The following is a 26,099-nucleotide window of genomic DNA, read 5'->3' as shown; positions in this document are numbered from 1 at the left end:
AGTGCGGAGATAATAGGTATACTGGCTTCTAAACGCCGATATATCCCAATTCGTTTCTGTGCTCACACACAATACAAAACACACCAACAGCACGCACACACGCACTCACTCTCACTCACACTCGCACACACACGACCACCCTAACCCCAACACGCCCCTCCCCAAAGGGGCATTTTGGATCTCAGAAGCCGCTCCCCGAAGTGGAGGCGGCGTCGCGCTAGCGAAAGGTCCCACGATGGGGCGAAATCGAGCACAGGGCGAAGCCAAGCACGCCAAAACAGCCATCTCACAGCGTTCAATCCAGCATCCTCAAGCGCCAGCGCCAGCGCCAGCGTCAAAAAAAGATTGGGTACAGCGCCGTAACTAAACTGCCGTCAACAAAACAAAACAAGACCCTATCCCAAGGCCGGCTGCACAGTCTGTTGAACTGCCCCTGGACACTGTCGGAATACGCGAGCAAAAGGTCCGGCAGGCAGAACGGCTTCAACCACCACTAGCATGTGCTGGATTGGTATTGACGCTACGGCATGGTCCAGCATTGGGTCGGTCATTCATTGCATTATCCGCACTCGTCGGATGCTACCCCATGAGCAGAGAGCACCATGTATGTAACCGTTGCCAGAGCTCTACTGTCCCCCACGAGGGTCCAAGAGCCGCGACGGACGGTCAGTGACAGCAGCTACTTAGGTGTGCGGTGCAGTGCAGTGCAGGCGAAGCACGGGGAAAGGCGACAAAAGAGGGGAACTACACAGAGAGAGGCATTCAAGGAAGCAAAGCCGACTCGCGGCGCGCGATATGGCATCACTGCAACACCACCTCAGGCATGGTGCCCTGCTCCTCTGACGCTGTCCCACCCCGACTCTGGAGCACGATGACGGAGATGCCAAAGGTTCTCAGGGTTTTGAGGTTCGTGTGGCCTTGCCCGGCCTTGCCTGCTATGGGCCCTGTGAGAGACGCCGCGGCATCTTGGAGAGGGGCCACAACGTCAGTCGGTTGCCATGCTGGGCCACCCTGGACGACTGATGTCAATGCCCCCTTTGTCGCCCTCCACTCGCGCCCTCTGATGGGCCGTGGGCATGCCTCTTGCTGTCCCCCCTAGCGCCGTCTCCAAAGGCTGTTTCAATTCCTTCACCGTCTTGCGTTCCTAGTGTTTCTTGTCTCGTTTCTGAGTTCCACACACACTCGCCCTGGTGCTGTCTCTTGACGTACCTTACGTCAGGGCTCTCATGGGGAGACACCCTTCCGCGACAGGGGCGCCCTGTGGCCGACGCCTCCCGGGAAGCCTTTGGCTGTCGTCGAGGTATCCGGTACGTCTCTGGCTCCTCTTCCATACAGCCCGGTCTCCCTTGGCGTTGCTTGTTGACGTGGGATCCTTGATCTTTTCCCCATGACCCCCAGTGCACGACTCGACGACGCCCACCAACCAAGCCCGCTGGAGCAAAGAAGCTCATTGCCAAATTCTCAACGCTAAACAAGCCCCGGCGGATCCCTCGATGCTGCCGTTGAGTGGCTTGGGGGACCCTCGATTCCCACCCGCCGCCCGCGTCGCAACAAGTCATCCGTAGGCACGCTACCAGACGACTCTGGCAAGCCCTCCCATTCATTCTGGTTGACCAGACCCTGCATAATCCCGCCTTGTCCGCCGTCCACCTCAACTCCCAGCCCGGTACGTCCCCGGCGTCCTTTGCAACCCATCTGAGACCCTCCACATCAGTGGCGTTCGTTCGTGGGCCTTTGAGCTTGGGGGGGCGGGGGTCCCTTTGCAAACTGCCGTCCTTAGCCTTACCCACCTCCTCCAACTCTGTCTGTTCTGGTCTCTGGTGTCTTGCTGCCCTCTGAAGCTGCTGCTGCTGCCACACCCCTCCCTGCACGTTGTGACCCAGCGTACCCCGTAATCATGCCCCGTCTGCCATCTTGCACCCCCTTTCAGATTGGCAGAGGTCGCTCGCGGTCGACATTCTGCTGGTCAGCGATTCCCCCGGGGGGATTAAACGTATAAACCGTTGCCCTCGTCGCTCGGACTGAACGAAACTCGATCAATTCTGTTCCAGAGAGCGTGCAAATCAGCTCGAAGGAATCTACCCCAACTCGCAAGACGACGTCTCACAACTACATCACCTCGCTCAACATCTTGGCCAGGCTTTGATGACCCTGAGGGGCCCTTTCCAGGATTTCTGACCAAGGCACCTCGATACCTCGCTGATCTCTGCGCCGTCTGGCACCGCGGACGCTATCTGGTGCCGTGGGCTGTCAACTTGACTTGTGGATTAGAGGCCATCATCTTATGCAGCCCACAACCCCCCTGGTCTGTTACTTGGTCCTACGACCCTACCTCATCGCACCAACCCTGTCGCCTCAGCCATTGCGAAAGGACGTCCGGCCTGCCGATCACTTAGACCGGAGTCGTCACACCTTTTTTTCTTTCTGAGAGACGGGGGATCTCCACTGTTCTCCCGCAGCCCAAGCCCGTTTCCAGAGGCAGATTGACGCACGTCAATTCACACCACCCAGACACTTAAGACTTCGCTGATCCCACCTTGGCCCCGACTGAACTCCCCATAACATCTCCAACCTTGACGGGATCTTCTTGTCTCTGATCTGTGTCACCGACTTGGCTTTTCTTCTAGTCGGGATCCCGCATCTGATCAACAAACCTTTTTTTCCTACCCAAAACCAAACCTCGCACCGATCTATGTTGATACGGTCTCCAAACACCACCATACACATACACAGTCCTGTTAGCAAACCAACATGACCATGACGCTCGACACTACTCAGCAGCGGTTCGGCCCTTCGTTGAATTTCGACTATTCAGCCCCGGCACAACCTCCTGCTTTCTCGAATCCATGGTCGTCGTCGTCGCCCCCTCAGCCTCCTCCTGCTGGTGGTGGTCTCTTTGTCGGCAGCCAGCAGCCTCTCAACCCCAACATGATGGCCGGCAAGCCTCCCCAGCACAGCCGCGCGAGCACCAGCAGCACATCATCAATGGCATCCTACGGCAACTCAATGCCAGTTGCGAGCACCTCTGCAGGTATGCCGGACATGTTACGACTTCCGTCGATATATGGCGGCTCTCACCAACAGTATGCTCACTCATCCAACTCAGATCTCCTCACCCTCAACCGCATGCAAACAACGTCTGCCGCATATGGTGACCCGACTTACACAACATCCGCCTCACCTGTGAGCGGCCAATTCGCGCCCACGTCGGCTGCACCTTACGAGACTATGGGTTATGCCCCAGCTCCCGTGCGACCGCCGCCCTTTGGGCTTGCTCCAGACAACGACCATGCCAGGAGGTTCTCTCAGCAGTAAGTGACCCCAAGTGAAAGGACCTAAGACGGCCTATGAACCACGTACTAACAACTTGGGCAGAAGTATCCAGGATGAACGGAGGAGTTTTGCCGACGCTCTCGATGCCAGCCATGGCATGCTGGCCATGAGCCAGGAGACCCCTCGAAACATCTATGGGGCCCGAAGTGATCGTTCCTCCGTTGATTCCTATGGATTCCCCTCTACCCACTCTACCAGTTCCTCCATCTCCTCCAGTGGCAACTTTAGCTCGTACTACGGCGACTCGGTGTCAGATTACTCTACCGCAGGCTCTGATATTGAGTCGGTGAACTCGAGGACGCTGCCCCGGCCTCAGGGTCTTATGGCTTCTCAGATTCCTCCCGCTCCCCAGTCCATGATGGGCCAGTTCAGCTCCAAGGTCTCGTCGAGCACCCAGAAGAAGCACAAGTGCAAGGTCTGCGACAAGCGATTCACGCGACCCAGCTCTTTGCAGACTCACATGTACAGCCACACAGGCGAGAAGCGTATGTGTATTCATTGTGTGTTTGGAAAGCGCAAAATCACTAACATTGAATAGCCTTTGCATGCGAAGTCGAGGGCTGTGGCCGACACTTCTCAGTCGTGTCTAACCTCCGCCGACACCGCAAGGTTCATCGGGGCGACGCTCGCTCTGAGGCCGGCTCTGAGGATCACCACTCGGACTGATTCGATGACATTTCATGACTACGTTTTACTTTGAACCCACGCGAGCTTGCGACGACTTGAGGTTCCAACCTTTTTTTTTCTGCCTTCCTTCGGTCACACGAACGAGTGCAGCCCGCGTCGGGTCCTGACGAATGGCGAAGCGACGACAGTCGAATCGACCAGAATTACTGATATTTAATTGCTCTGATTTTTACCAACAACACCTGCAAATATTACATTACAATGACGACTTAGCGCGGCATAGAGAAATGGGTCACAAAAGGCTTGGGGGGGGGGAAGAGTGGGATCCATGGGTCGGACGCGAGGGGGCGGCGGACAACGGCGGTGTATACGATTCGAGTCGATCGCTTTTCGGTGCATGGGGCTGCTTTCGAGGTCAAGTCCCCATCCTCGGGATTTTTTATCTGGGTATTTGGGACATTGGGATGGGATTAGGCGGAGTGGTGGACCGACCTACCGATACCCTTCCACACGGCGTTCCTGGAGTCGGGCCTTGTTGAGGTCTCTTGAGAGTTTCTGGTCTTGTTTTTTTGTTGCTTGTGGGCACGGCACACACCAACGAAGCCTTGTGTTATACTTCAAAGCGATCGCTTTTGCCGGATCTTCGAGAAACGTGGGATCCGGGCACCATTTTTACAAGATGTGTTATTGGTTGTTTGGGGGAGACGATGACGGATTGTACTATTAGTTTCTACTGTTACGGTCATGATATACCCGGTTGAGACGGCACACAGCTTTGATTCTGTCCCGTAGATGACAGATGCATCCAAGAGCTCCAAGGGCATGCAGGGCAGAGAAGATGGGCGATCAGAAGACTGGGTAACGACAAAGCAAAGTTGATTATTGATGAGAGGGGCATAGTCTATAGAGAGCGAGTTGACAGCGTTGAACGAACGAACAAACAAATGAGATTGATTGACTTCAGCGATACCAAAGTGTGAATGGAATCCTTCATTTGAGTGAGTCTGTGTTTATGCCCCTTAATGGAAAGACTAGAAGGTCGTCTGACAGGATGGAGGTCATGTCACTCGCCCCCACCGTCATGGCAATTTGAGAATTCCCATATTCTGGATAGAGCGATGATCTCTCGGAGCGGCCCTGACTCGACATACGATGAGAGGGTTGGGATGGGATGAGATGGGCTGCCCTTGGCTGCGCTGCAAAGGGGGGCGCACAGGAAATAAGCGCGAAGGCGGCTGGGCCGTTTCCGCACCCCCTCCTGTACCGCAATCGTGAAAGCCCCCTCCCCTCCATCCTTTCAAGACAGGCGCCCAGCGAATAGCCGCAGCATGTCCTTTCTTGACGCCCTGCAGCAGTTAGACGAGAGGCGGCGTTGCCGAAGAGCTAGGGGAGGGGTTAATTACAGTGCTGTTGTAGTTGCTATCTGGTGGTGCGATAAGGCAGAGATACAGAATGAATGAATACGATAATCTCGTGCGATAGGTGCCCCTATTCCAAGCTGTCTTGAATGTCCTGTGCTGCGATTGCTCCACGCCAAACAGAACAGACATGAACGATCAATCACACGCCCCCCAAGACAAAATATCTAGGGGGCGTTGAATTGGACCAACTCGGGACATGGCAGGGTCGATCGCGACCCGGGATGGGAAGGGTCCGGCGTTTCAGAGCTCGACAATCCCTGCCGCAAGAGGCATCGCCATCTCGTCGGGGGACGTTGTCAAGACAGGACAAGCTTTGTGGAGTGGGGGATGATGAGCAGCCCTCTGTTGATTTTCACGATTGATTGAGATGGAGCCCTTGTGCTACGGTGAGTCGAATGGTTGAATTTACCGGGAGGAGGGATTCAAAGTGGGAGGGGATCCTTGACGGAGATGAAAGATGGGGATTGAATGGTGTGTTGAGCTTCGGGATGGACCCGACTGAGTGTTTTGAGACTTGCGAGAGAGAGAGAGAGGGAAAGTCGTATTTGGAATAATTTGAGATTGGATTTCATGGCATTTGATGCGTTGGATGCAGGTTGGTATTGGCACAAAAAACTTGACTCTGTCTCCCTTACTTTTGGTCAAGTATTGTCTGCCCTACCGTTTGGTTTCGTATCTCATATCATCCAATCTCATCTCATCTCTTTTCACCTTCTTCTTTCCTGCAAGGCCATTCCTTACCGCTCATCAAGCAAGAGGTGGAGAAAGAAGCAAAAGAAAAATGAGCGCGCTCCGATTCCGCGCTTCTGCTCCCCTACCCCTTGCTCCCCTTCCCGCACGTCCTTGCTGCAGTTCCCCCCTTCTTGGTCAAGCCCGATCTTCAGACCGACCGGGCGTGAGTGAGAGAGAAAAACGCCACAGTGACTGGGATCAAGTGATTTTCTGACCGTTGGGTTCGCGGGAGAGATCTGAGGAAGCATATCGCGTACGGAGCACCGTTGAGATTCGTAGTGGTCCGTAGGTGATGTTTTACATACATGCTCCATCTCGCCTACTTTTCAGCTGCATTCATACCGCCCTGCTGAATCCATCACGGCCTGCATCTGCTGCAGAGTGGGAAAAAACCCCTCTCTACCTGAAGGAGGACCCTTTTTTTGGTCAAAAAACCCCTCCAGCTCCGCCGTCCACGTAGGGCAGCTCGTCCAGTGGCAAAAGGGACGCGACAAGGAGCTACAGTCCTAGAGCAATGTTGGATAAATGGAAATGGCGGGGATGAAAGGATGTCACTTTTTCTGCCTGCCCGATATTGAATGGATGACATGACTTGTAACAATGTGACAGCTTCTTGCCGCCCGCCGCGGCCTGGCTGACATGTGAGGCGTCTGGGAAGACGGAACATGAGAGATCCGGCGCCGTAATGGCGGTTTTACCAGGTTCTTGATGCCCCGCCAAGGGGGTTACTTCGAGTACAGTACTCGTGATGATGGCAAAATGTGAATGCCTTCAAAGGCGAAGAAAAGAAACCCAAATCCCCTCCAATGTCCCCTTGACGATCTCAGCTGATGAAGACGTGGCTGATTATCGAAGGTCTCCCCCCAGCCTCGTCTGAGTAAAGCCATACCAATTGGAAGGATTCCGTACAGACTCAAAACGACGACAATGACGGAGTCCTGTGGTGTATGACGTCGACGGAGAAATTCGCCTCCCCCCGTCCGCGTTTGAGAATTAAATCGGGCGCCGATCAGGGTCCTGCTTAGTAGGAAAGTCAGAAAAGTTGCGCCCGGGGTGTGTGTGTGTGTGTGCGAGGTTCCAAGGTTTGGTTTACGGCGTGGAGAAAGGAGAGAGATTAATCAATCGGTCACAAAAGAGAATGGCGGTGGTGGTGGTGGTGGTGGTGGTGCTGCTGCTGCATGGGACAAGGCTTTAAACTTGATTTTGGTATCAACCATCTGATAGCGAGTCTATTTGGTGATGCTTCACTTGCAGTATTGCATTTAACAGCAGTAATAGTACAGTGACAGGAGAGATACTGTACAGCAAATGCCGAACAGACACTTGACTCGCGTCTTTAATGGATCTAATCTACTGTACTCCTCTACACCGTCTACAGTTAGCATCAGAAGCTTTCACCTTCAAGAAAACCGTTGGACTAAGGAGACAATGCCCCGTGACGTCAGAGGCTGGGCGGCCCAGGGTCCCCGGCTCCGTCCCTCTTCAAGACCCGGCCGAGCAGAGAAGAAAAAAACCGTCGTCATTTTTGTGTCTGTCGATTCGCCGCGGGTGAAGGAATGATGTGGGGAAGATGGAGGGAGGGGGGCGTGTATCTAAAAGTACATGGCACTTGAGGGGCGGGTTTAATCTATTTAGTCTCTTTTTTTTTTCTCTCTTGTGCCGGGACAAGGGCTGTAACTAGGACGAGACTAGCCATGGGTACCGTAGCCTTGACTTGTTTTCCGTTGAGGGGAGAGGGGCTCTCCTCGCTTTTCCGGCTAGGCTAGGCAGCTACATTTTGACTCTGGTGATGCTGTTGATGGTGGTGGTGGTGGTCATGATCCATCTCAAGGGTCACCAGTATTAAAAGTGCATATTTTTGGTGATGGCATCACGAAATCATTCCCAAAATCAAGTTTCAACCGTTTCTCTTCCCTTCCATATCTCGGCAATTCAATTCCTTTATCGCTCAACAAACAAGAACCTGGCATGATGCGGAGACTCCGCCCTTGAATCCTACCCTGCCTGACGTATCCGTACAGTCCCCAGTTTCTACACCGAGTCCAAGGTACAGCATACCTAGCAATTGGGCATCTACATGGCTATCAACCACGAGACTCTTACCTACCTTTGCCACTCTGACTTATCCATTCCATCTCACTCAAAACTACATACTAGGGGAATCTTGTTTTGTTTTCGGCATTTCATTCTTAAACACTGTGATACTGTATACGTATATGCTCCAACATTCCCCTCGATGCCGCTAACTCGGCGCCTCGCCATCTGAGCTAGCAAGCCTCAAAAAAACAAGTCTCCAGAAGAAACGATAACACGATGATGGGGATTCGCCTTTTTCGTTCGTTACTTTTGCATTGCTTTCTTTTTCCGTTTGTGGCTTGACTGCCACCTTTTGCCATCAGCCTTTCCCAACCGCGTGCATACATTGCCTTTTCACTCAAGCACGCACACACACGTTCTCTTTCTTGTTCCTTTTTTCGTCTTTCATGGCATTTTTCAAGAATGCCATCTTGATTCTCCCCCGCTCGAATCTAGATAAGGGGGGAGTTACAGTATCACGGCACCTGACTCTCTACCTTCCAATCGTCACCCTCCCACACTCCTCTTCCCCGGCCGCGCCTTGTGAATAGTGACGCTTCCATCTGCCGCTGGTCCTGGTTCTTCTCCACCTTGTAGACTGGCCTAAAAAGAGATAGGGCAGCTTTTCTTTCTTTCTGAGCGGGGTACCTAGACACAGTTGCAAGCTTTCTCATAGTTGTGACGTATAGCCTCCTCCTCCTCCTCTTCTTCTTCTCCCTCAAGATGGGAAACAGAAAACTTCGATAGCTTACCCCGATCCATTTGGACGCTAAAAAGCTCGTGCAAGACGGGATGACAGCTGTTGCGGCCGCAGAGGGCGTTAGCAAGGCAGGGGCCGGGCCTCTTGCAGAAGCAACTTTGCAGACCACAAGAGTCAAAACGAATGGAATACCGCCGCCTTGGCCTTGCTTCAGCTCTCTAGACTCTCTCTATCGCTCCGGAAGCCACTTCCGCAACCTACACCTGAGCTGGCTGTTCAAGCTACTGTAAGGTGTGATCCGGAATAGCTTTTCCCAAGGAGCAATAGCTTCCAAAACGGATTGAAGCTATGAAATCATGGCTTTTTTCTTCCCTTCCTGCAAGCTGAATCACTTCCCCCCCTCTCTCTCTCTCACAACGGCAACGGCATCTTGATGAGCCTCAGCACCCCCCTGCAGCTAACCAACCAGTCCTCTTCTTCCTCCTCACACACACCTCTTTCTCGAATGCAGCCAGCTGCTTCGCTTCCCCCAAGAGATCAGAAAGACAAAGAGGTTACGACAAGTCACGAGAGCTGGAAAAAGGTGGAGTTTATACTATAAGCCCAGCTCCCAATCCTTTGTTCTCAACCAAGGAAGTAGTAAACTAGACGAGGATATCCCTTGCTGCGTCCGCATTCTGCATCATCGTCACATCTATACTATTGGAGGGTGCAGGAGGGGGACGCTCACCACCATCATCATCATCACGAGTAAATAAAAAACTGTGTAGGTAGCATCCCGAGCCAGGGACGAAAAGGTCCGCCCACGTGCAAAGAGCCCTTCGAACCGAACAGAGGCAACGATTACCTCTTCTGGGCTTGGATCCAAGGCGTCGACTTCAGCCGGGCGGCGCGAGGCGAAGCCCCCCCGAGTCAGTCTCCACGGCCGTCGATCACACAGCGCCTCTCATCACCTCTTCCCCCTCACTCGACGTGTGTGCCCAACCACACACACACACATTCACAGTTGGTCTCTCGCATGCCATGGCGCGTAGTAAACCCTCTGACCGACAACGGGTCAGTAAGCTTCCCGCTCCCTCCATCCCCTGAGTCAAGCAAAGAAAAGTTCACCCTCCTTCTTCCATCCAATGCGGTCAAGCTCACCTCCCATCCCATCTGCCGGACCTTGCCACCCGCCTTTCACGGTGAACAAGACACTCAAAAGTCCCCCCGGGATGAGAGAGAGAGGCCCCCCGCGGGTCCGGGCGTCGACTGCCGAGGGATGGGAGACAGTCAATGGTTCGTTCGTGTGTTCCACATGACTTGACAAGAAGAGAGGAGGATCATCAACTGAGGCAAGGCTCCCTTGACGGTAGATTGAGAGAACTAGGAAAGGACTTGAGACATTGGCTGCTCTCTTCTCGGCTGAGGCTGATCGGATATGGATATGGATCGTAAATCACTTGACTGCAACGTCGACGATGTAGCAAAACTGCCCTCCTCATGATGATCACTCTCTCGCGTGAAACCACCAGCTCGGTTCATCCTTTACCCCCCCAATACAACCAACCCCCCTGCAAGAGAGACCGCGAGTCTGATCCCCCCCCATGGCCTTGACCCCCTCTGGCAAATCCTCCGTCAAAACACATCACCCTCCGGATAGGGGCCGGGGCGGATCACTCTCACTCAACATCCAATTGAACATCACGGGTCAACCTTGATACAAACACCGCCAGTTCAAAACACCCAAGCCATTTTGATCGATCATCTATCAGAACGCCCTGACGCATGCAGTAACCTCCCCCCTTATCAACCCACAGCATTCCAGATTACAAGCCTCCATCCATAAGCAGAGAAAAAAAAATATCCTTGGTCCAAACCCTGCTACGGCCCAACCCCCTTCCTGAAACTTCTCCATGTAATTCTTACAACACGATTGCCAGCTCCGGCCGGTCTACCTTATCCTCATCTAGGTTCGGGTAGTATGGCACCATCGCGTCCGCCCCCTGAACATACGCATCGTTGTACAGCCTCCAGTAAGGCGTCCTGACCTTGCGGGCCGGATGGAACAGTCCCGCCCAGACGTAGTTGAGCACAAGTCCCGGTCCGACCGCCATACGGATGGCCTCGATGGCCTCGACGATACGGTCGATAACGTGCGGGCTGGTCTCGAAGAGGTTGGGGTAAAGGAGGTTGAGGAGATGAACCATGGCGTCCTCACACCCAAGACCAACCACGCCAAGAGCAATGTGCTTGACCACAGAGGCTGCCGTCTGACGGTGCACCTGGTCACGGTCGATGAGGGCATCCTCAAGTAGCGGCGTCACAGCGTAGACGTAGTCCTTGGCCATCTCGCCAATGTACTCGAAGAGGAAAGAGAGAGACTTGAGCACACCGTTCTGTACGTTGAGCTCAGGGACTCGGTACTCGTTCATCAACGCGGGGAGAACGGTAAACGGCGCACAAGTCTCGGCCACGATACCGATAGCGACGGCCGTGTTGACACGAGACTGACGCTCCTGCACTCGAAGGTTGTTGAGAAGAGTCGCCAACACATCTTGGGGACCAATGGCCTTGGCGATGAAACCAAATGTGTTGTTGGCTGCTCGTCGGATACCCTTCTTGTGAGCCTTGAGCATGTCGAGCAGCTCGAAGCAGATTCGCATCCACTCTCGCGCGTTGACGCTCTCGGGTCCACGATCCGCGATACGGCCGACCAGGTCGATGGTATTCTCCTGAACCTTTTCGTGGCGGTTTCGCAAGATGGGTGTAAGTCGTGGCAGCAGGTCCTTGATGGGTGGCTGCATCTGCGCAATACCCACGACAGTGACAATCGATCGTAGAGCACCCAGAATAGATCCAAGAACTTCGGGGTACTCTTCACCCAGGTACTCGTAGAGCACGATGCCCAGCTTGCCCATGAGGGCATCCTCACCGCACTGCTTCATCACCATGGCGATTCGGGAGATGAGGTCAGCAGCCTGTTGTCGAACCGTTGCTGACTTGTTGTTCAGTCGCCAGAGGATGGTACTGACGATCTGCGGCAGATATGGCTTGCAGCGAGTTCCCAGAGCGTTGACCACAGAACCGAAGCCATTCAGCATGACCACGTCCTCGACACTCTGCTCTTGGAACGCATGAAGGATACCGTCCACGAGCCGCTCCTCCAAACGCTCACCAATATCTGCCGCGCCCAGGCTAGCCACAATCTTTTCCACCGTCTCCACTGTCATCTTTCGATACGCCTCGCTCTCATCCTTGAGGTTGTTGACAATCCTCTCCACGATCTCGCTGACTCCAACCTTTTGGCCAATGTCAACCGTCGTCTCCACCACTTGTCGGTAGTTGCGCTTGTCCAAGGCCATCCGTCGTACCCAGAAGCTCTTGAAAAACTCATCCAGGACATGCTCCTTGAGATATCCCGCAGTCACACCATCCGTTCCAGCACACTGAGACACCACCTTGAGGACAACCTTCTTCATTTCCTCATCGGGAGATGAGAACTCGCGAAGAAGAATCTCCATGATCTGACTGGTGTAGTAGTTGGCGTATTCTTCGTCCATAAGAGGGATGATGTAACCAACGGCCTTGAGGAAGCCAGCGAGACCCTTGCCTCGCTGCTTGCGAGCACCAGTCCACAGCGGGTTCAAGATGTCGTCGAAGCTCTCAATACCGTAGGGGTTGGAAGCTTCGGCCAGAGCAGCAATGGCAAGACTGGTAACCGTCCTGACTTTTGTCTGTTCGTCGTTGAGGTTAGGACCGATGCACTCGACAAGCCCCTTGAGGTGTGGCAGGACTGCGCAGCCCATTAGGATAGGGATTTGCTGGACAATCTTGACACCAGTGTGACGAGCCTGCCAGGACTTCTTGCTTCGGCAAACCGCTCTAAGGAATGGCAACAAAGCTGGGATGCCCAGAGCAGAGGCAACGACGGCAAAGGCTCTGGCCGTCGTGTTTCTGACATACTCGTCCACGTGGTCGATATCAGGTCGCATAGTGCTGATCATGGTAGCAAGACCAGCCGCCTTGCTAAGGTTCGAGATGATCTCGCGACCCTCCACTCTTGCATAGTAGTCTTGGTCGATGAGAAGTGGCTCAATGACGACCAGGATCTTGTGAACATAAGGTCGCACCAGGTCGTCGAGCTTGTAAAGGATTCGGTCAATGACCTTGACCAGCAGATGGCGCTCCTGGTCCTCCAGAGTCTTCTCCATGAGAAGGGGTAGAATTTGGTCAAAGAGTGGCCCGGCTCCAAACTGCCTAGCATTATCCGTGATTTGTCGAAGGGCAGTCTTTCGCATAGGAGGAGTACCGTTCTTGATCTTGAGCAGTAACCTCATGATCTTCCTCTCTTTAAGCTCCTCAACCGTCAGGGCGTTCTCGTCAGAACCATCGGTGAGCTTTCCAAAGTAGGCCATATCCTCAGGCTTGAAGAACTGAAGATCGCCAACTCCTGGAATCTCAGCTGGCATTGGCTTGCCGCTGAGTCGTACTTGCTCGGGATCCTGCATCATGAAACCCGTTTGAGCAGCTGGGGTGGCCATGAGCTTGTGCGCCGGGGCGCGAACTGGCTCATAGCCCGGAGGAGGATCAAGAATCTTGTAGCCCTCATTCTCGCCAGGAAGGAGAATATCGAGCTCCTCATCGCTGAGAGGCAGGTTCCGGCCAGAGATATCGGTGCCAAAAGTAGTAGGCAGAGCCGGAGCAGATGACTGGTGCACCGGGGTGGCCAGTCCTTGATTGCCCATTGGGGTGGCCGATGGAGCCTGGTCCCATCGCGAGCGTTTCTTGGGAGCTTCCGCGCCCGGCGCAGAAATAGCAGGTGCTTGATCCCATCGCGAACGCTTTGGCTTGGTCGCCTCGTCCGCCTCGGACTTGTCGGTCTCTGTAGGCGCTGAAGACACGTCCCATCTCTTCTTGCGCTTTCGTCCAGCAGGAGCAGCGTCAGCTGATTCCGCTTCAGCGCTCTCCTTGTCTCCATCAGTGAGCATAGGCTTGGCATCATCGTCATCCACCTTGCCTTCCTGCTTCGCCTTGATGGCTTGTCGGACGCGTTCCTCCTCCCTCTCGAGCTCGCGGGCCTCCATAATCTCGCGGTAGCTAGAGCCATTCTCGCCGGCACCGTCCTTGCGATTCTCGGCAAAGGGGTCGGCGCGTGTGGGAGTCAGGGTACGGTTGAATCGGCGCTTCTGGTAGTCGGTTTCGCGGTCGACGATTCGGCCGCTCTTCTCTCCCTTTCCAGCCAAAATATCATCCTCCTCCACGCCACCTCCCCGGGCGAACTCGTCAATCATGTCTCGCGACGCGGTATACTGGCCGACGAGCCGTCGCGTGTTGTCAGCTCCCTCCATCTCTTCATCATCATCACCCATCGGCAGCGACGTGTGGTATCCGGCAAACTTGTCGGGGCCATCGCGATCGTAGAGGTCATTGTCGGCGCTGTCGGTCAGCTTCTGCTTGGTATCGTCGGTTCGCTGGTTGGCGGCATCGAAGGTGCGTGACCCCTTCTTCGCGGCAGCGGCAGCGTTCCGCTCCTGCTGGAGCTTCTTGATGGTCTCGAAATCCGCGTCAGACATCTTGACTTATGGCATTCGCAGCTTCATCCCGGTTCAAGAGTACAAGGGGCGCTCCCGGCGTTGTCGTCGCGCATGGAGAGTTGCTGGTGAGATGGCTAGTCGCAAAAATGTACTGCGTTGCTCTGTTTGGGAGGCAAAAAGTCACGACTCGAGGGGGACCCGCAGTTTAGCCGCCTAAAATTGCATGTGCGGTGCCTGAGACGGACATCAAAGCCCGGTATTTACAAACATCTCTCGTGTCTTTGGGTTTGTAATGATGCAAAATAAGTTACTAATGTCTACGCATAATATCTGAAATAGCAAGCATTTCATTTGTCTTTGGTGGGTTGATGAGTGGTGAACTAGAGGACTGCACGCGACCGGACCCTCAGGTTCGCGTCTCCGCCAAGGTACCTAAGGTAGTAAGTAGTAGGCAATCTCCATCAGGCGTATGCCGAAGATCTAAACTCGGGAAGTTTATAGTCGACGTAATTGATTATAGCGGTGGTGATTTCTGTGAGCAATTGATTATTTCTCGGCCGTCATGGCCTTTGGAAAAGACCGTTGTCTCTGCTAAAGTCACGTAGATTTCCTCTCCTTGGACCAGAACGTCAACAACCGGCCCTTCATGTCTCGCCCTATCTCATAGTTGAGGCTGAGCTGATGATGTATAACACATGAGCTCCCAAAAATGATTTCGATGATAAAATCAAAATACTCCCATTACCTCATTGCGAGAGCGCGTAGTCTCTTTGATCTTCTACCGTGTCCTGTTTCCCCTGGCACCTGTTCATCCTTCAACTCGACAATTGTCTCCTCCTTCTTCACCTTAGTTTCGGTCTCTGTGACGGAAACACTTTGTCTCTTTCTCTTGATGACTTGTTCCTCCACGGAAACCTCCTCGATCTTTACCACTGAGGCTTCTTCCTTCTTCACCGCTTGGCTTGAGAACTCCCTTAGGTCTGCTGTAAAGAGGACCGAATGGGCCCAGCCAGCATATTCTCCCCATAGCGCTCTGAAATGATCTCCCACGGCATCGTACATAGCCTTGTTGAATGTCTTGGCCTTTGACTTGCCAAATTTGTAGTCTCGTTGAGCGATTTGCCAAACATGGGTGTCGACTGGGACAGATTCACCCCATCCCAGGCCCATCAAGCAGACACAGTCTGCGACTTTTGGGCCGACTCCCTTTAACGAGAGAAGTTGCTCTTGTGCTTCTTTATAGGTTGCATGCTGCTCATCGGGTACTCGGGGCGTGTTGAAGCCTGGATGTGCTGGGTTTCGAAGGCTTTCCAACCAATTGTCCGGCTTCTCCTTAGCAACCATCCGTGCTGTCTCAGCAATATACTTGGCGCGATAGCCAAATCCGAGTTCTCTTAGATGTGCCTCCACCCGTTCACCTGTTAGATCGTGGGGAGTCGGAAAATCATGGAAGGCCTCATCCCCAACGTGACCAATGAGTGGACCATAGTGTTGACACAACTTGTGAACCTAGGTAGAACAGTTAGTCAGTGAGCCAACTTTTTTGATTCAAATCCACTCACCATTTGAGATATTCGAGAAATGTTGTTGTTGCTGCTGCAGATGAAACATATCAACGCCTCCCAAGCATCTTGACTGAGAATGCGGACGCCCTTGAACTGGGGTGCTCTCTTGCGAAAGTTTGGGTCCGCCTCCGACCATTGCTCGTAAAGCGTCCCGAGATCCAGCTTCAAACTGAAATAGTGTCGCAGAAGGGCCTCAGTGTCGTCTTTTGGTGATGCTTGGGACTTAACCACTGGCCAGGTGACCCGGTAATGGAGATGAGTAGAGTCCTGCTTCAGGTGAAGGATGCGCCCATGCAAAGTACATGTCCTACTAGATTTAGAATCTCATGATCGTAATGAAGAAAATAAGAACTGACCATTCGTGGTCAATCTTTCGCCATCTGAATGACTGTCCGCATCTCAGGGTGGTGTTGATGCAGAGCTCCGCTAGGGTCACCGGCAGCTTGCGCCAGTCAGGAATTTTCACAATAGACATTTATGGCAATTCAATTGTGCCTGACTCTTTCTTAGCAAGACGTTTCAATACGAAAGAGAGAATTTGACAGTGAATTGGTGAAAAGGGGATGCGTTGATGGCCGTTGGTGGCGACTCTCACTCAGGTCCTTCAGTGGCTTGCCCCCTGAAGCCAGGCCGGCTCGCCGGGAGGTTTTGCAGGTGGTCTAGAATCCAATTGGCACTAACCCAAAGTGGAACTAGCGCCATCTGGCAAAAAAAGCTCCAGCCTCGCGCGATGCCTACAGCTCTTTGGAACTGGAACCTCGTTGCGGCTTGAATCAACCAACTCCGCCTGCCAACCAGACAACATCATCAATTTCAGAGGCTCATTATATTCTCTGAAGTCGCCTGTCTGTATAGTCAGTATGAACGGCGACAGTTACTCTTCGCGGGGTAAGTTTATCCGCAGAGCTGGCTCCATCTTTCGCGTCGCGTCGCTAACCCTTCTTCTTCGCAGACGGGCGCAGGGGACGAGACTATCCTGTAAGTAAACCCATCTCCATCTCGTCATGTTGCAACCTAACGGTGTTTAGTCTTCCAGAGGTGATAGAGACGATCGTCGTGACCGTCACAGGGACCGTGATCGCAGGCGCTCTCGCTCACCAGACCATCGAAGCCATCGCCGGGGCGACGGCGACGTCGACGCATACTCCTCCAGCCGAAACCACCGAGACCGCGAGCGCGAGGATCGATACTCTGGCCGTGACAGGCGAGGCGACCGTGAATGGGACCGAGACCGGGGCTCCTCCCGTCGGGACGCTCGCCGCGACGATGACGAACGGCCGAACAGGCGAGACCGAGATCCTTATGATGACCGTCGCCGAGGTGGCAGGGACCGTCGCGATGAGGGATTTGGTGGAAGACACGAGAACCGCCGAAGTGCGAGCCCGCCGCCCAAGAAGCGAGAGCCTACTCCGGATTTGACCAACATCGTGCCCATTCTGGAGCGCAAGCGTCGTCTGACCCAGTGGGATATCAAGCCCCCGGGTTACGACAATGTCACAGCCGAGCAGGCCAAGCTATCGGGAATGTTCCCTCTTCCCGGCGCTCCTCGGCAGCAACCCATGGACCCTAGCAAACTCCAAGCCTTTATGAACCAACCCGGTGGACAGGTCACGAGTGCTGGACTCAAGGCCAGCAACTCTCGCCAGTCGAAGCGTCTTTTGGTTTCCAAGATTCCGTCAGGCACTAGTGAGGAGGCGTTGATATCGTTCTTCAACCTTCAACTCAACGGCCTGAACGTCATTGACGCCACGGATCCTTGCATTCTGTGCCAGTTCTCCAACGATCGCTCCTTTGCTGTCCTGGAGTTCAGAGAAGCCTCAGAAGCCACTGTTGCCCTTGCGCTGGATGGTACCTCTATGGAGCCTGACGATGCGAACGGCGCTTCGAACGGAGAATCTCGTGGTCTTGAGATCCGCCGACCTCGCGACTACGTTGTGCCTGCCGTGACCGAGGAGGTCTCTTACAACCCCGACGTCGTCTCCAACGTTGTGCCCGATACTATCAACAAGCTGTGCATCACCAACATCCCCCCTTTCCTGGCAGAGGATCAGGTTATCGAGCTTCTTGCAGCTTTCGGAAAGCCCAAGGCGTTTGTGCTTGTCAAGGATAGAGGAACGGAGGAATCCAGAGTGAGTACTGAAATTCGTCAACTTCTTGACTATTCTAACTAGGTTATTCAGGGTATCGCTTTTGCCGAATATCAGGATCCCAACGCCGCCAACCAGACTGCACTTGACACTCTCAATGGCATGGATGTTGGAGGCAAGAAGCTCAAGGTCACCAAGGCGAGCATTGGTCCCACACAGGTCGCTAACTTCGACGTTGGTATTACTGCGATCAGTGGCTTGGCTTCTCAGACTGCCAACGACGTTGAAGGAAGCCGTGTACTCCAACTTCTCAACATGGTCACTGCTGAGGAACTGTTGGACAATGATGACTACGAAGGTATGCATATCACCTTGCTGTGCCTTTCCTAGCTAACGTTCGGTGTCAGAAATTTGCGAGGACGTCAAAGAGGAGTGCTCCAAGTTTGGAAAGATCATTGACATGAAGATCCCTCGGCCTACAGGCGGCAGCAGGCAGTCTGCCGGTGTGGGTAAGATTTTTGTCAAGTACGAGAGCGCCGAAGATACAACGAAGGCGCTCAAGGCTTTGGCGGGCCGGAAATTCGCTGACAGAACCGTGGTTACCACGTACTTCCCTGAGGTATGTCCCTTGAGCTCTCTGGTAATGCTTCCTTCAGTGCTAACCATTCATGCAGGAGAACTTTGACGTTGGTGCTTGGTAAGAATGGATCCATGGATGTTTAATAGTGGATGCACAAGGGGACGACAGGTCTATGCAATGCAATCAACAGTCAAACTTGGCTATATACTTTGAGGGGGCAGGAGTCTTCAGTCGGTGTACGGGTAGGGCATCAATCGAAAATGTAAAACAGAGGGCATCGCTCAGCATTGTTGAATTGAATCAATTACATGAAAGCAGTCAGTTGGGATGTCAATTGGGATGTGCAAGTATGAGAGAAGTGAGTTGGTATTATGAACATGCGAACTAGAGAATGGAAAGCAATGAAACTATCTATAAGTACGTCTATGGAACGTCGTGCAAAAGAAACCTATAGTCTGTTAGCGATGTTGCGTTGACAGAAAAATGAAGCAGAAAAAGTCAAGCAAATGACCAGAAATCAGAAGTCCTGTTCATTCATTGAGCCCGAAGGCTCTAACATAAGAGGTACCAGAATAAAATGTAATGTGTTCTATCATCATGGAAAGGTCGACAAAGGAAAGGGGAAGACGTTGTCAAGGCAGACTTACCAAGAATCAGGAATATTTGCATGAAGCTCCAAAGCTCATGAAGCTTGAGGTTGAACGAAAGGAAAAGTTGAGTCGCGACGAGAAGAAAAACGCGACATGTCGCCAGCTCGGCTGAGGGCACGTGATGAGACTCCACAGACCTGCATGCCCTGTGGCTGGGGACCCATTGTGGCGCTCATGCCACACACCGCTCCTGCCCTAACCTAAGCGAAAAATTCCAACGATCCACACAAACCGCCCTTTCTCGCAATCTCTCGAACTTTTTACGAAGCTCGACCAAGCCGACTACTTACCATCCGCAGCATCACCACCACAGCCGCCGCCAAACAGACAAGATGGGCCGACTTCACAGCAAGGGCAAGGGCATTTCTGCCTCCGCTCTCCCCTACTCCCGCGCCGCCCCCGCGTGGTTGAAGACCACCCCCGACCAGGTCGTCGACCAGATCTGCAAGCTCGCCCGAAAGGGTGCTACCCCTTCTCAGATCGGTGTCGTCCTCCGTGACTCCCACGGCATTGCCCAGGTCAAGATTGTCACCGGTATGGAAATCCGCAGGAGCGAGAATTGAGAGCGTGTTGCTAACATTGACGAATAGGTAACCGAATCCTCCGAATCCTGAAGTCCAACGGTACGGTTCCCTGAAAGACGCGACGCACATTGGTGGTGGAAATATATCTCTGGAGAAAAATCTCCTCTTATGCCTCTGTACGGTCAAGACTGACAGAGAGATTAAACAGGCCTCGCCCCCGAGCTTCCCGAGGATCTGTACATGCTCATCAAGAAGGTAAAGTGATGCTGTCAAAATTTTCTGTGGCTCAGGATCTAACCAGTTCAACAGGCTGTTGCTGTCCGCAAGCACCTTGAGCGCAACCGCAAGGACAAGGACTCCAAGTTCCGCCTCATTCTCATCGAGTCCCGAATCCACCGTCTTGCCCGCTACTACAAGACCGTCGGTATCCTGCCCCCCACCTGGAAGTACGAGTCCGCTACTGCCAGCACCATCGTCGCTTAAGCGGTTTAAAAAATCAATCACGACCGGCCGCCTGGATGGAGGTGATGATGGTTTCCCGGGTCACGGAGTTGGGGGACAAATGATGGAAAAACTTGCATTTAGAGCCATGATGCTTATGCGCCCTGTCTGGGAGGACCACGGCGAAGTCGAGACTGCTCAAATAGAAAGCGATTCGACCGCTGAAATGTGTATTCAATGGGGGTACTCGACCCAGTGACTGATAAACTCGAACCTGAACGCCATTTATGCCATATATATATCCCGTTCCCAAGTGATTTCAGAACCGTGACCAGACGTCTAGACATTCAACTAGTTCCCTCAAGTTCTTTCGACTTTTGAAGGAGGTATTCTCCCAATACTCGAAGAGGGTCGTTCGGCCTATCCATATGTTAGCGGTTGTCGCCAGAGAGAGGTCGCAGTACTTGCTTGTCTTTCGCCAACTGCTTCATGCCTTCCAGCAAGACTCCAGTAACCTTGGTGTTCAGATATTGCCGAGTTGAATCGCCATGCGGAGGAGCCTCGGCGGGGATGTTGAAACCTGGATCTGGATGCGCAGAGGCGGCTCTAGATCCTTGCGCTGGAGTTCCGGTTCTGGCAGGTAGAGGGCTAGGCGCATGAGCGACGGGGGCTGGGGATGACTTCATTTTCGCGTCTATTAGCAAGGTTGATCTCTTGAGGATTGCAGTACCAACAGTCGAGTTGGAGGGGAGTAAGGTAGGTGTCGTGGGGGTGAATGGACTGTGTCGAACAAACATGTAGTCCTTCGAGTCGCGACTGCGATGAACTGGCACCAAAAGGAGCAAAGACTTACAGCAGGTTGATCGGCTGGCGCATCAGACATGACAATATCCTTCTGTAGAGCTTCTGCTTGCACAGCATGCGCGGGGAGCCCATTGGTAGCGCCAGAGTCCAACGAGGCTGCGACCTGAGGAACTTCGGTGGTTGTTTCGGGTTTTTGAGCTTCTTCGGCCATCTTGAATAGTGCCGCAGGGCCTTAAATGCCTTCCTTTGCTTGATTCGAAGTGAGAGGAGCTCCTGAGTAGACGAGGGAGTGCGATGGCTGATGGGCGAAGGTCGAATCGCGCCGGTTGATTGTCGGGCACCAGGCGCTTTGAGAGGAAGGCACGGTGTCAGGTGACTTCGTGTTTGATCGTCTTGCCAAGTGACGTGTCTGCCTTGGTCTCTCGCGTCCATCGACCTCGAGGCATCGGCAATTCATACCAAAAGCTACATTTACGTCTCTAATCTTGAGATTTCTAAATGCAAAGTATGGATGCATTTGTGACGAGGTTACCAAGGCCTCAGAGCGAGCTTGGTACTCCTGCTCGTCCTACCCCTTTAAACGAACCAGACCAAAGCAGACCTTTAAAGCGAGCGAAAAGAGAAATCCCAGATTCAGACTCGGATCAATCTCATCATTCTCAAGATGAGATTATTTCAAGAAAAATGTCTACCAACAAGGATCCTGCCAGGGACAAGGACCAAGATGTTGACGGCCCGCAGCCCACTGACCTCGAGAATGCGATGGCACCCACCGACGGGGGAACAAAGGCCATCGAGGAGTATGAGGCGATCAAGTCATCACAAGCAAGTGCTAAAGATGAAGACACCAATGAGAAAGCACAACCTCTATGGGTAAAGGGTAGAAGCTCTATCTATTTGGATGCCTTCAACCTTGCCCTGGACACCGTTTTAGAAGAGGAGTCTCATCTCTTTGATGATAAGGAAAATGAGGTCTTCAGACAATGGCGAGGTCTGGACTATGAAGCTCAATATCTGTGCGTTCACTCCTTGCTGAGGGTCTTGGGCATTCACTTACCATGCTCAGCTATGTTAGACTGTTTCTGAGAAAGACAGCGTGGTGGCATCGCCATAGTCGTCTTGGCTATCACAACGATATCTCTGACCTTGAAGCTGCGATAGGTTCTCTACAGTCGTCTCGCACTCTACCGACTGGCACCACTCCTTCCACAAACAGCGTTGAGGGCATCGAGCTTGAAGAGTCAGGGCTTGGCGAGTCCTTCACTTTTGCAGATGCATCCGAAGACCACATCAAGTCCGTGGAAGAAGCTGCTACCCTGTTAAGTCTCGACGAGTTGAAGGCTCTGGCGAAAGAAGCCAAGTTCCAAGGGCGCACAAAAACAGAACTCATTCGTTCTCTTGTGCGGATGAGCCATCAGCAAACTGGGCTGAGGTCCCTGGGCCTTAGTAGACACAACAGCCGCGATTCGATAACCTCTGAAGATCAAGAGAACAAGGATCCAAAAGCGATAGCCAAAACGAAATTACGACGAGAAGACTCGAATCGTGACCAACACTTCTTGGCAAAGATTCTCGCCATCTTGGGTCCCTGCGTTCGATTATCGCCGCCAGTGTTCAAGCTGTTTGAGCGTGTCCATCTAGTCTTTTACAGGTCGACCGAATGGACAGAGAAGTCTCTTACAACCATCATTCTTGCCAAAATTGCACGGCGTCATTACCCAGAGTACATCGTTTGTCGAAGCTCGACAATATTTGCATCGCGGATGCATCTACTGGAGTATGAAAGCGGAATTCGCCTAGAAGCCGAAGTCGACAGTATCATGGAATTCAACGGACCACCTGGGGAAGAGGGTCACAAGAAGATACTTGGAATATTTGAAAAGATCTACCCTCGGTGGAAGGCCCTGGTCGAAGAGGAACGACAAAAAGAGCAGACCGTATACGATATGGGCGAGGGGGCTTACTTGAGACGGTTCACGCCAGGTCACTCCTACACAAGAATCGTTCACAAAGCCGCCCCCATCTTTGGGAAACTCAAGGACCATCTCAGGGAACATGAACTACTCAGTGAGCTTCTCGACCAACGACTGTTCCAAATGGCTAGGCGAGGTGGGTGGTATCAGCGCAAAGCCCTGTTGGAAGAGCATTACATGCCCACACTAGACCCGAACCCCACGACCACAGACGTCGAGCAACAGAAGAAGTACTGGAAAAGAATTGCGGTGGCCACGTGCGAGGCTGGGCTTCAAGACCCAGACTGTCATCTGATATTCCATTACGACCTTCAGAAACGGCTGGTCAAGTTGGAGAAGAAGCTGCGGATTCCCCGTCGATTACAGCACGACTTTGGCCATGTCCACCTCGAGAAACCTGTGGAGCATACCGTTGAAGGAGTCCAGCTCAAAAGGGATGTTCCTACCAAGGTCGGTCGCCAGACCGTCTGGCTCGACGAGCTGGACTCCCAAGAAGAGTGCAGTGTCGAGGAGATGTGCTTGAGCCATTACAGGGCACAGGGCTGGAAAGGATATCACGCCGAGGGTGGTATCATCCGCACTCTTTTTGCGTATCTCTTTTACGACATCATATTCCTCTACATCCCCAATGTATTTCAGACAGCATACCAGATGTGCCCTCTGGACCTGCACACGGATGCCTTCTACCCAGCCAGGGCATCAGAGATCAACCACAGGCTGGTTGAAATTACCAATGGAGAAGGGCCACGGCTCCTTCGCCAAGTCTGGGAGAGGGAAAGCGAGAAGAAGACGAGCGTGGTGGGTCTCAATTGGGACTTTGACATTGAAGACCTCGTGGAGCTGGTGGAATGCTTCGAGGGCAGTGCTCTCGCAGCCTTGTGCAAGGTCATGGCTCAAGAGTACCGACAGAGGGGTGGTGGTATCCCCGACCTGATTCTCTGGCGGACCAGAGACACAACGGGGAACGGCGGCGACGGGCCGGCAAAGTCAAAAGGAGAAGTCATGTTCTCGGAGGTCAAGAGCGCCAACGACAGGTTGAGCGATACTCAACGGCTCTGGATCCATGTGCTCACGGGGGCAGGGGTCAAGGTTGCGCTCTGCAACGCCGTGGCAAAAGAGGTGAGGGAGGTGGATTAATTCCGATCCCAGGACTCTTGCATACAGTACCTACATACATGCTCCGTACAGGGCTTACAGACGCGAAGCATGGTTTGGTGATCTTGCATCACATATAGAGAACAGTTGCGAGGGGTTCAAGGTGATGGGCGGCCCTGCAATTCCACCGTGCATTCGCGTCCACTTGAGCTACGGGGGTCAACTCAATCTTGGACTAAAAGAAGCTATATCGGGATACGAAATACCAGGCCGTCCACAAGGTTGCAGATGTCCAAGGCCGACTTCTCGAACCGACAAGGAGGCAAGAGCCAAAATTAGCAACGGCCGAAGCGGTTTGGAAACGAATCCACAGGCCATGTTCCACCCAGCAGCCTGGTCGCAACGGTCTCAAACTCGTTTCTAATCTCAGTCTCAGGGCTAAGGAGGCCCTCGTCGGTTTCAGATAGGCGGGAAGCGTTGGCGTGGGAAGCTCGTCTGGTGGTAGCCAATGGAAGCGGTGGAAGGGGGGGCGCCGGAGACGGTGTGATGCGCAGGGTTATCACATCACCACATGCGCATCTCGTCACTGGCGCCCTCTGCCGGTTGGACGCAGTCGTTGGTGATGTGGGCGGTCTCCAGCCTCTGAAGGGGGGCAGAGAGGTCACACACACACAGACGCACGCACACTGAGAATGCCACGAGAGAGCGGGAGAGGGAGAGCAACAGAGCACGCGGGGTACCTAGCCTGGAAGACAGTGCTACCACTCGGGCCCGTGCCGTGGGTGACGGGCCATGATGTTCCAGAGCCACGGGCAGCATCGATGTGACGATCGAGAGAGATAATCGACCGGGACAAGACGATGAACAGGCCACGCCAAGTGGTGGACGAGATGACAACCGCGACATGTCTTTGATGTGGCACAATGGCCAACCAGGTCTTGACAAGGCGGATGGATATTCACTCATAGAGTCAAGATTCACGTCCTGCTCACCTGGGTGACAGAGTTGAATGGAAACAGCCTAGCATGGAGGTTAGCGCGCTGCATCCTCTTGCAGTAGCTGGGTAGCATGCGCGAAACGAAGCGAGGAGACTGGAAAAGAGGGAGCGAGAGGGACCACCTGAAGCCGACACGACACGGCACGACACGACACGACAGTCTCTGTCTTTCAGAGACAGACAGAGGCATAGACAGAGAAACGACGCTTCTGCATCTGCCCCAAATGCTCACAATCGTCAACCCACAGACCCGGGCGCTTAGCACGCCGCCAATCACGCAGCCCCCGGCCCCGTGGTGGGTGATGAGCTCGCCCGCAGCAGCCAATGGCACGCTCCGCCCGCCTCCTGGCGCCCTCTGCCCGGCGCTTACAGGCACGCCAGGCCAGGGCAGTTTCTGGGGTCCCGCCGGACCAGGGTGCTGGGTCGCGCCGTCGACGGAGAGGGCAGTCGCACGCCGCTTTTACAGGAGGGAAACATCCATTTGGCTGGGCTGGGGGGGACATGGCGCCGGCGTCCAGGCTAGTCAAGGGGGGGTGCCGGCAGAGTGGAAACGACGATTTGGAAGGATTTCTGAGGCCCTGGGGGGCTGGAGGAGAATCTCTCTGAGAAGCAGAGTGATCCATCCATGGGGAATATGCAAGAGACAGAGAGAGCAAGGACGATGGATGGAAATCTACCTTGCAGTTGGCACTTGTGCTCTCTTCTGCCTTGCCTAAGAATCCCGTTTAATGCGGCCCAAAATCCGGCCCTGTGGGCCTCTGTTCATCACCATCAAAGCACGCACGCACCCAAGAAGAAAAAATAATGAGGAAAAGGTCCGTTCTCGCTCTCTACCATGAGTTTGACAGGTCCCCCCTCCTCCACCCCATTAGTTCTTCTCCAGGCAGGGGGATTGAAGAAACCCGGACAAAGAAAAGGGCAAGTCATGACCCAATCTCGAGTAAATCCAGATTCATTCATCTCGGCCCAACGTGTTCC

General features: G+C 53.5%; 7 protein-coding genes across 7 annotated transcripts; 4 read left to right on the top strand and 3 right to left on the bottom strand.

Annotated features, from left to right (window-relative positions):
- Positions 1–2,751: 2,751 nt before the first annotated feature.
- NCS54_00548500 (Hypothetical protein) lies at positions 2,752–3,999 on the top strand (the record flags this gene model as incomplete). The annotated part of the gene is made up of 4 exons (XM_053150986.1): positions 2,752–3,031; positions 3,107–3,311; positions 3,376–3,818; positions 3,872–3,999. The coding sequence occupies 4 exons, from the start codon at positions 2,752–2,754 to the stop codon at positions 3,997–3,999; spliced, it is 1,056 nt and encodes a 351-aa protein (XP_053006961.1).
- Positions 4,000–10,793: 6,794 nt separating this feature from the next.
- NCS54_00548400 (Hypothetical protein) lies at positions 10,794–14,444 on the bottom strand (the record flags this gene model as incomplete). Its single annotated transcript, XM_053150985.1, has 1 exon — positions 10,794–14,444. One exon carries the CDS (start codon positions 14,442–14,444, stop codon positions 10,794–10,796), a length of 3,651 nt encoding a protein of 1,216 aa, XP_053006960.1.
- A 702-nt stretch (positions 14,445–15,146) lies between these two features.
- On the bottom strand, positions 15,147–16,445 carry NCS54_00548300 (DNA-(apurinic or apyrimidinic site) lyase; the record flags this gene model as incomplete). The annotated part of the gene is made up of 3 exons (XM_053150984.1): positions 15,147–15,914; positions 15,968–16,277; positions 16,327–16,445. 3 exons carry the CDS (start codon positions 16,443–16,445, stop codon positions 15,147–15,149), a joined length of 1,197 nt encoding a protein of 398 aa, XP_053006959.1.
- A 289-nt stretch (positions 16,446–16,734) lies between these two features.
- Positions 16,735–18,758, top strand: NCS54_00548200 (Splicing factor U2AF subunit; the record flags this gene model as incomplete). Its single annotated transcript, XM_053150983.1, has 6 exons — positions 16,735–16,858; positions 16,923–16,948; positions 16,999–18,099; positions 18,151–18,415; positions 18,465–18,676; positions 18,732–18,758. Exons 1-6 carry the CDS (start codon positions 16,831–16,833, stop codon positions 18,756–18,758), a joined length of 1,659 nt encoding a protein of 552 aa, XP_053006958.1. The 5' UTR covers positions 16,735–16,830.
- Positions 18,759–19,529: 771 nt separating this feature from the next.
- Positions 19,530–20,294, top strand: NCS54_00548100 (Hypothetical protein; the record flags this gene model as incomplete). The annotated part of the gene is made up of 4 exons (XM_053150982.1): positions 19,530–19,821; positions 19,878–19,910; positions 20,020–20,066; positions 20,121–20,294. The coding sequence occupies exons 1-4, from the start codon at positions 19,620–19,622 to the stop codon at positions 20,292–20,294; spliced, it is 456 nt and encodes a 151-aa protein (XP_053006957.1). The 5' UTR covers positions 19,530–19,619.
- Positions 20,295–20,599: 305 nt separating this feature from the next.
- On the bottom strand, positions 20,600–21,267 carry NCS54_00548000 (Hypothetical protein; the record flags this gene model as incomplete). The annotated part of the gene is made up of 3 exons (XM_053150981.1): positions 20,600–20,672; positions 20,721–20,932; positions 21,106–21,267. The coding sequence occupies 3 exons, from the start codon at positions 21,265–21,267 to the stop codon at positions 20,600–20,602; spliced, it is 447 nt and encodes a 148-aa protein (XP_053006956.1).
- Positions 21,268–21,740: 473 nt separating this feature from the next.
- Positions 21,741–24,166, top strand: NCS54_00547900 (Fanconi-associated nuclease; the record flags this gene model as incomplete). The annotated part of the gene is made up of 2 exons (XM_053150980.1): positions 21,741–22,072; positions 22,123–24,166. The coding sequence occupies 2 exons, from the start codon at positions 21,741–21,743 to the stop codon at positions 24,164–24,166; spliced, it is 2,376 nt and encodes a 791-aa protein (XP_053006955.1).
- Positions 24,167–26,099: the final 1,933 nt, after the last annotated feature.

Source organism: Fusarium falciforme, chromosome 4 (assembly GCF_026873545.1).
Source record: "Fusarium falciforme chromosome 4, complete sequence".
In the NCBI taxonomy this organism is placed as follows: Eukaryota; Fungi; Ascomycota; class Sordariomycetes; order Hypocreales; family Nectriaceae; genus Fusarium; species Fusarium falciforme.
Note: the sequence above shows the minus strand (reverse complement) of the source record. Positions and strands in the feature narration are given on the sequence as shown.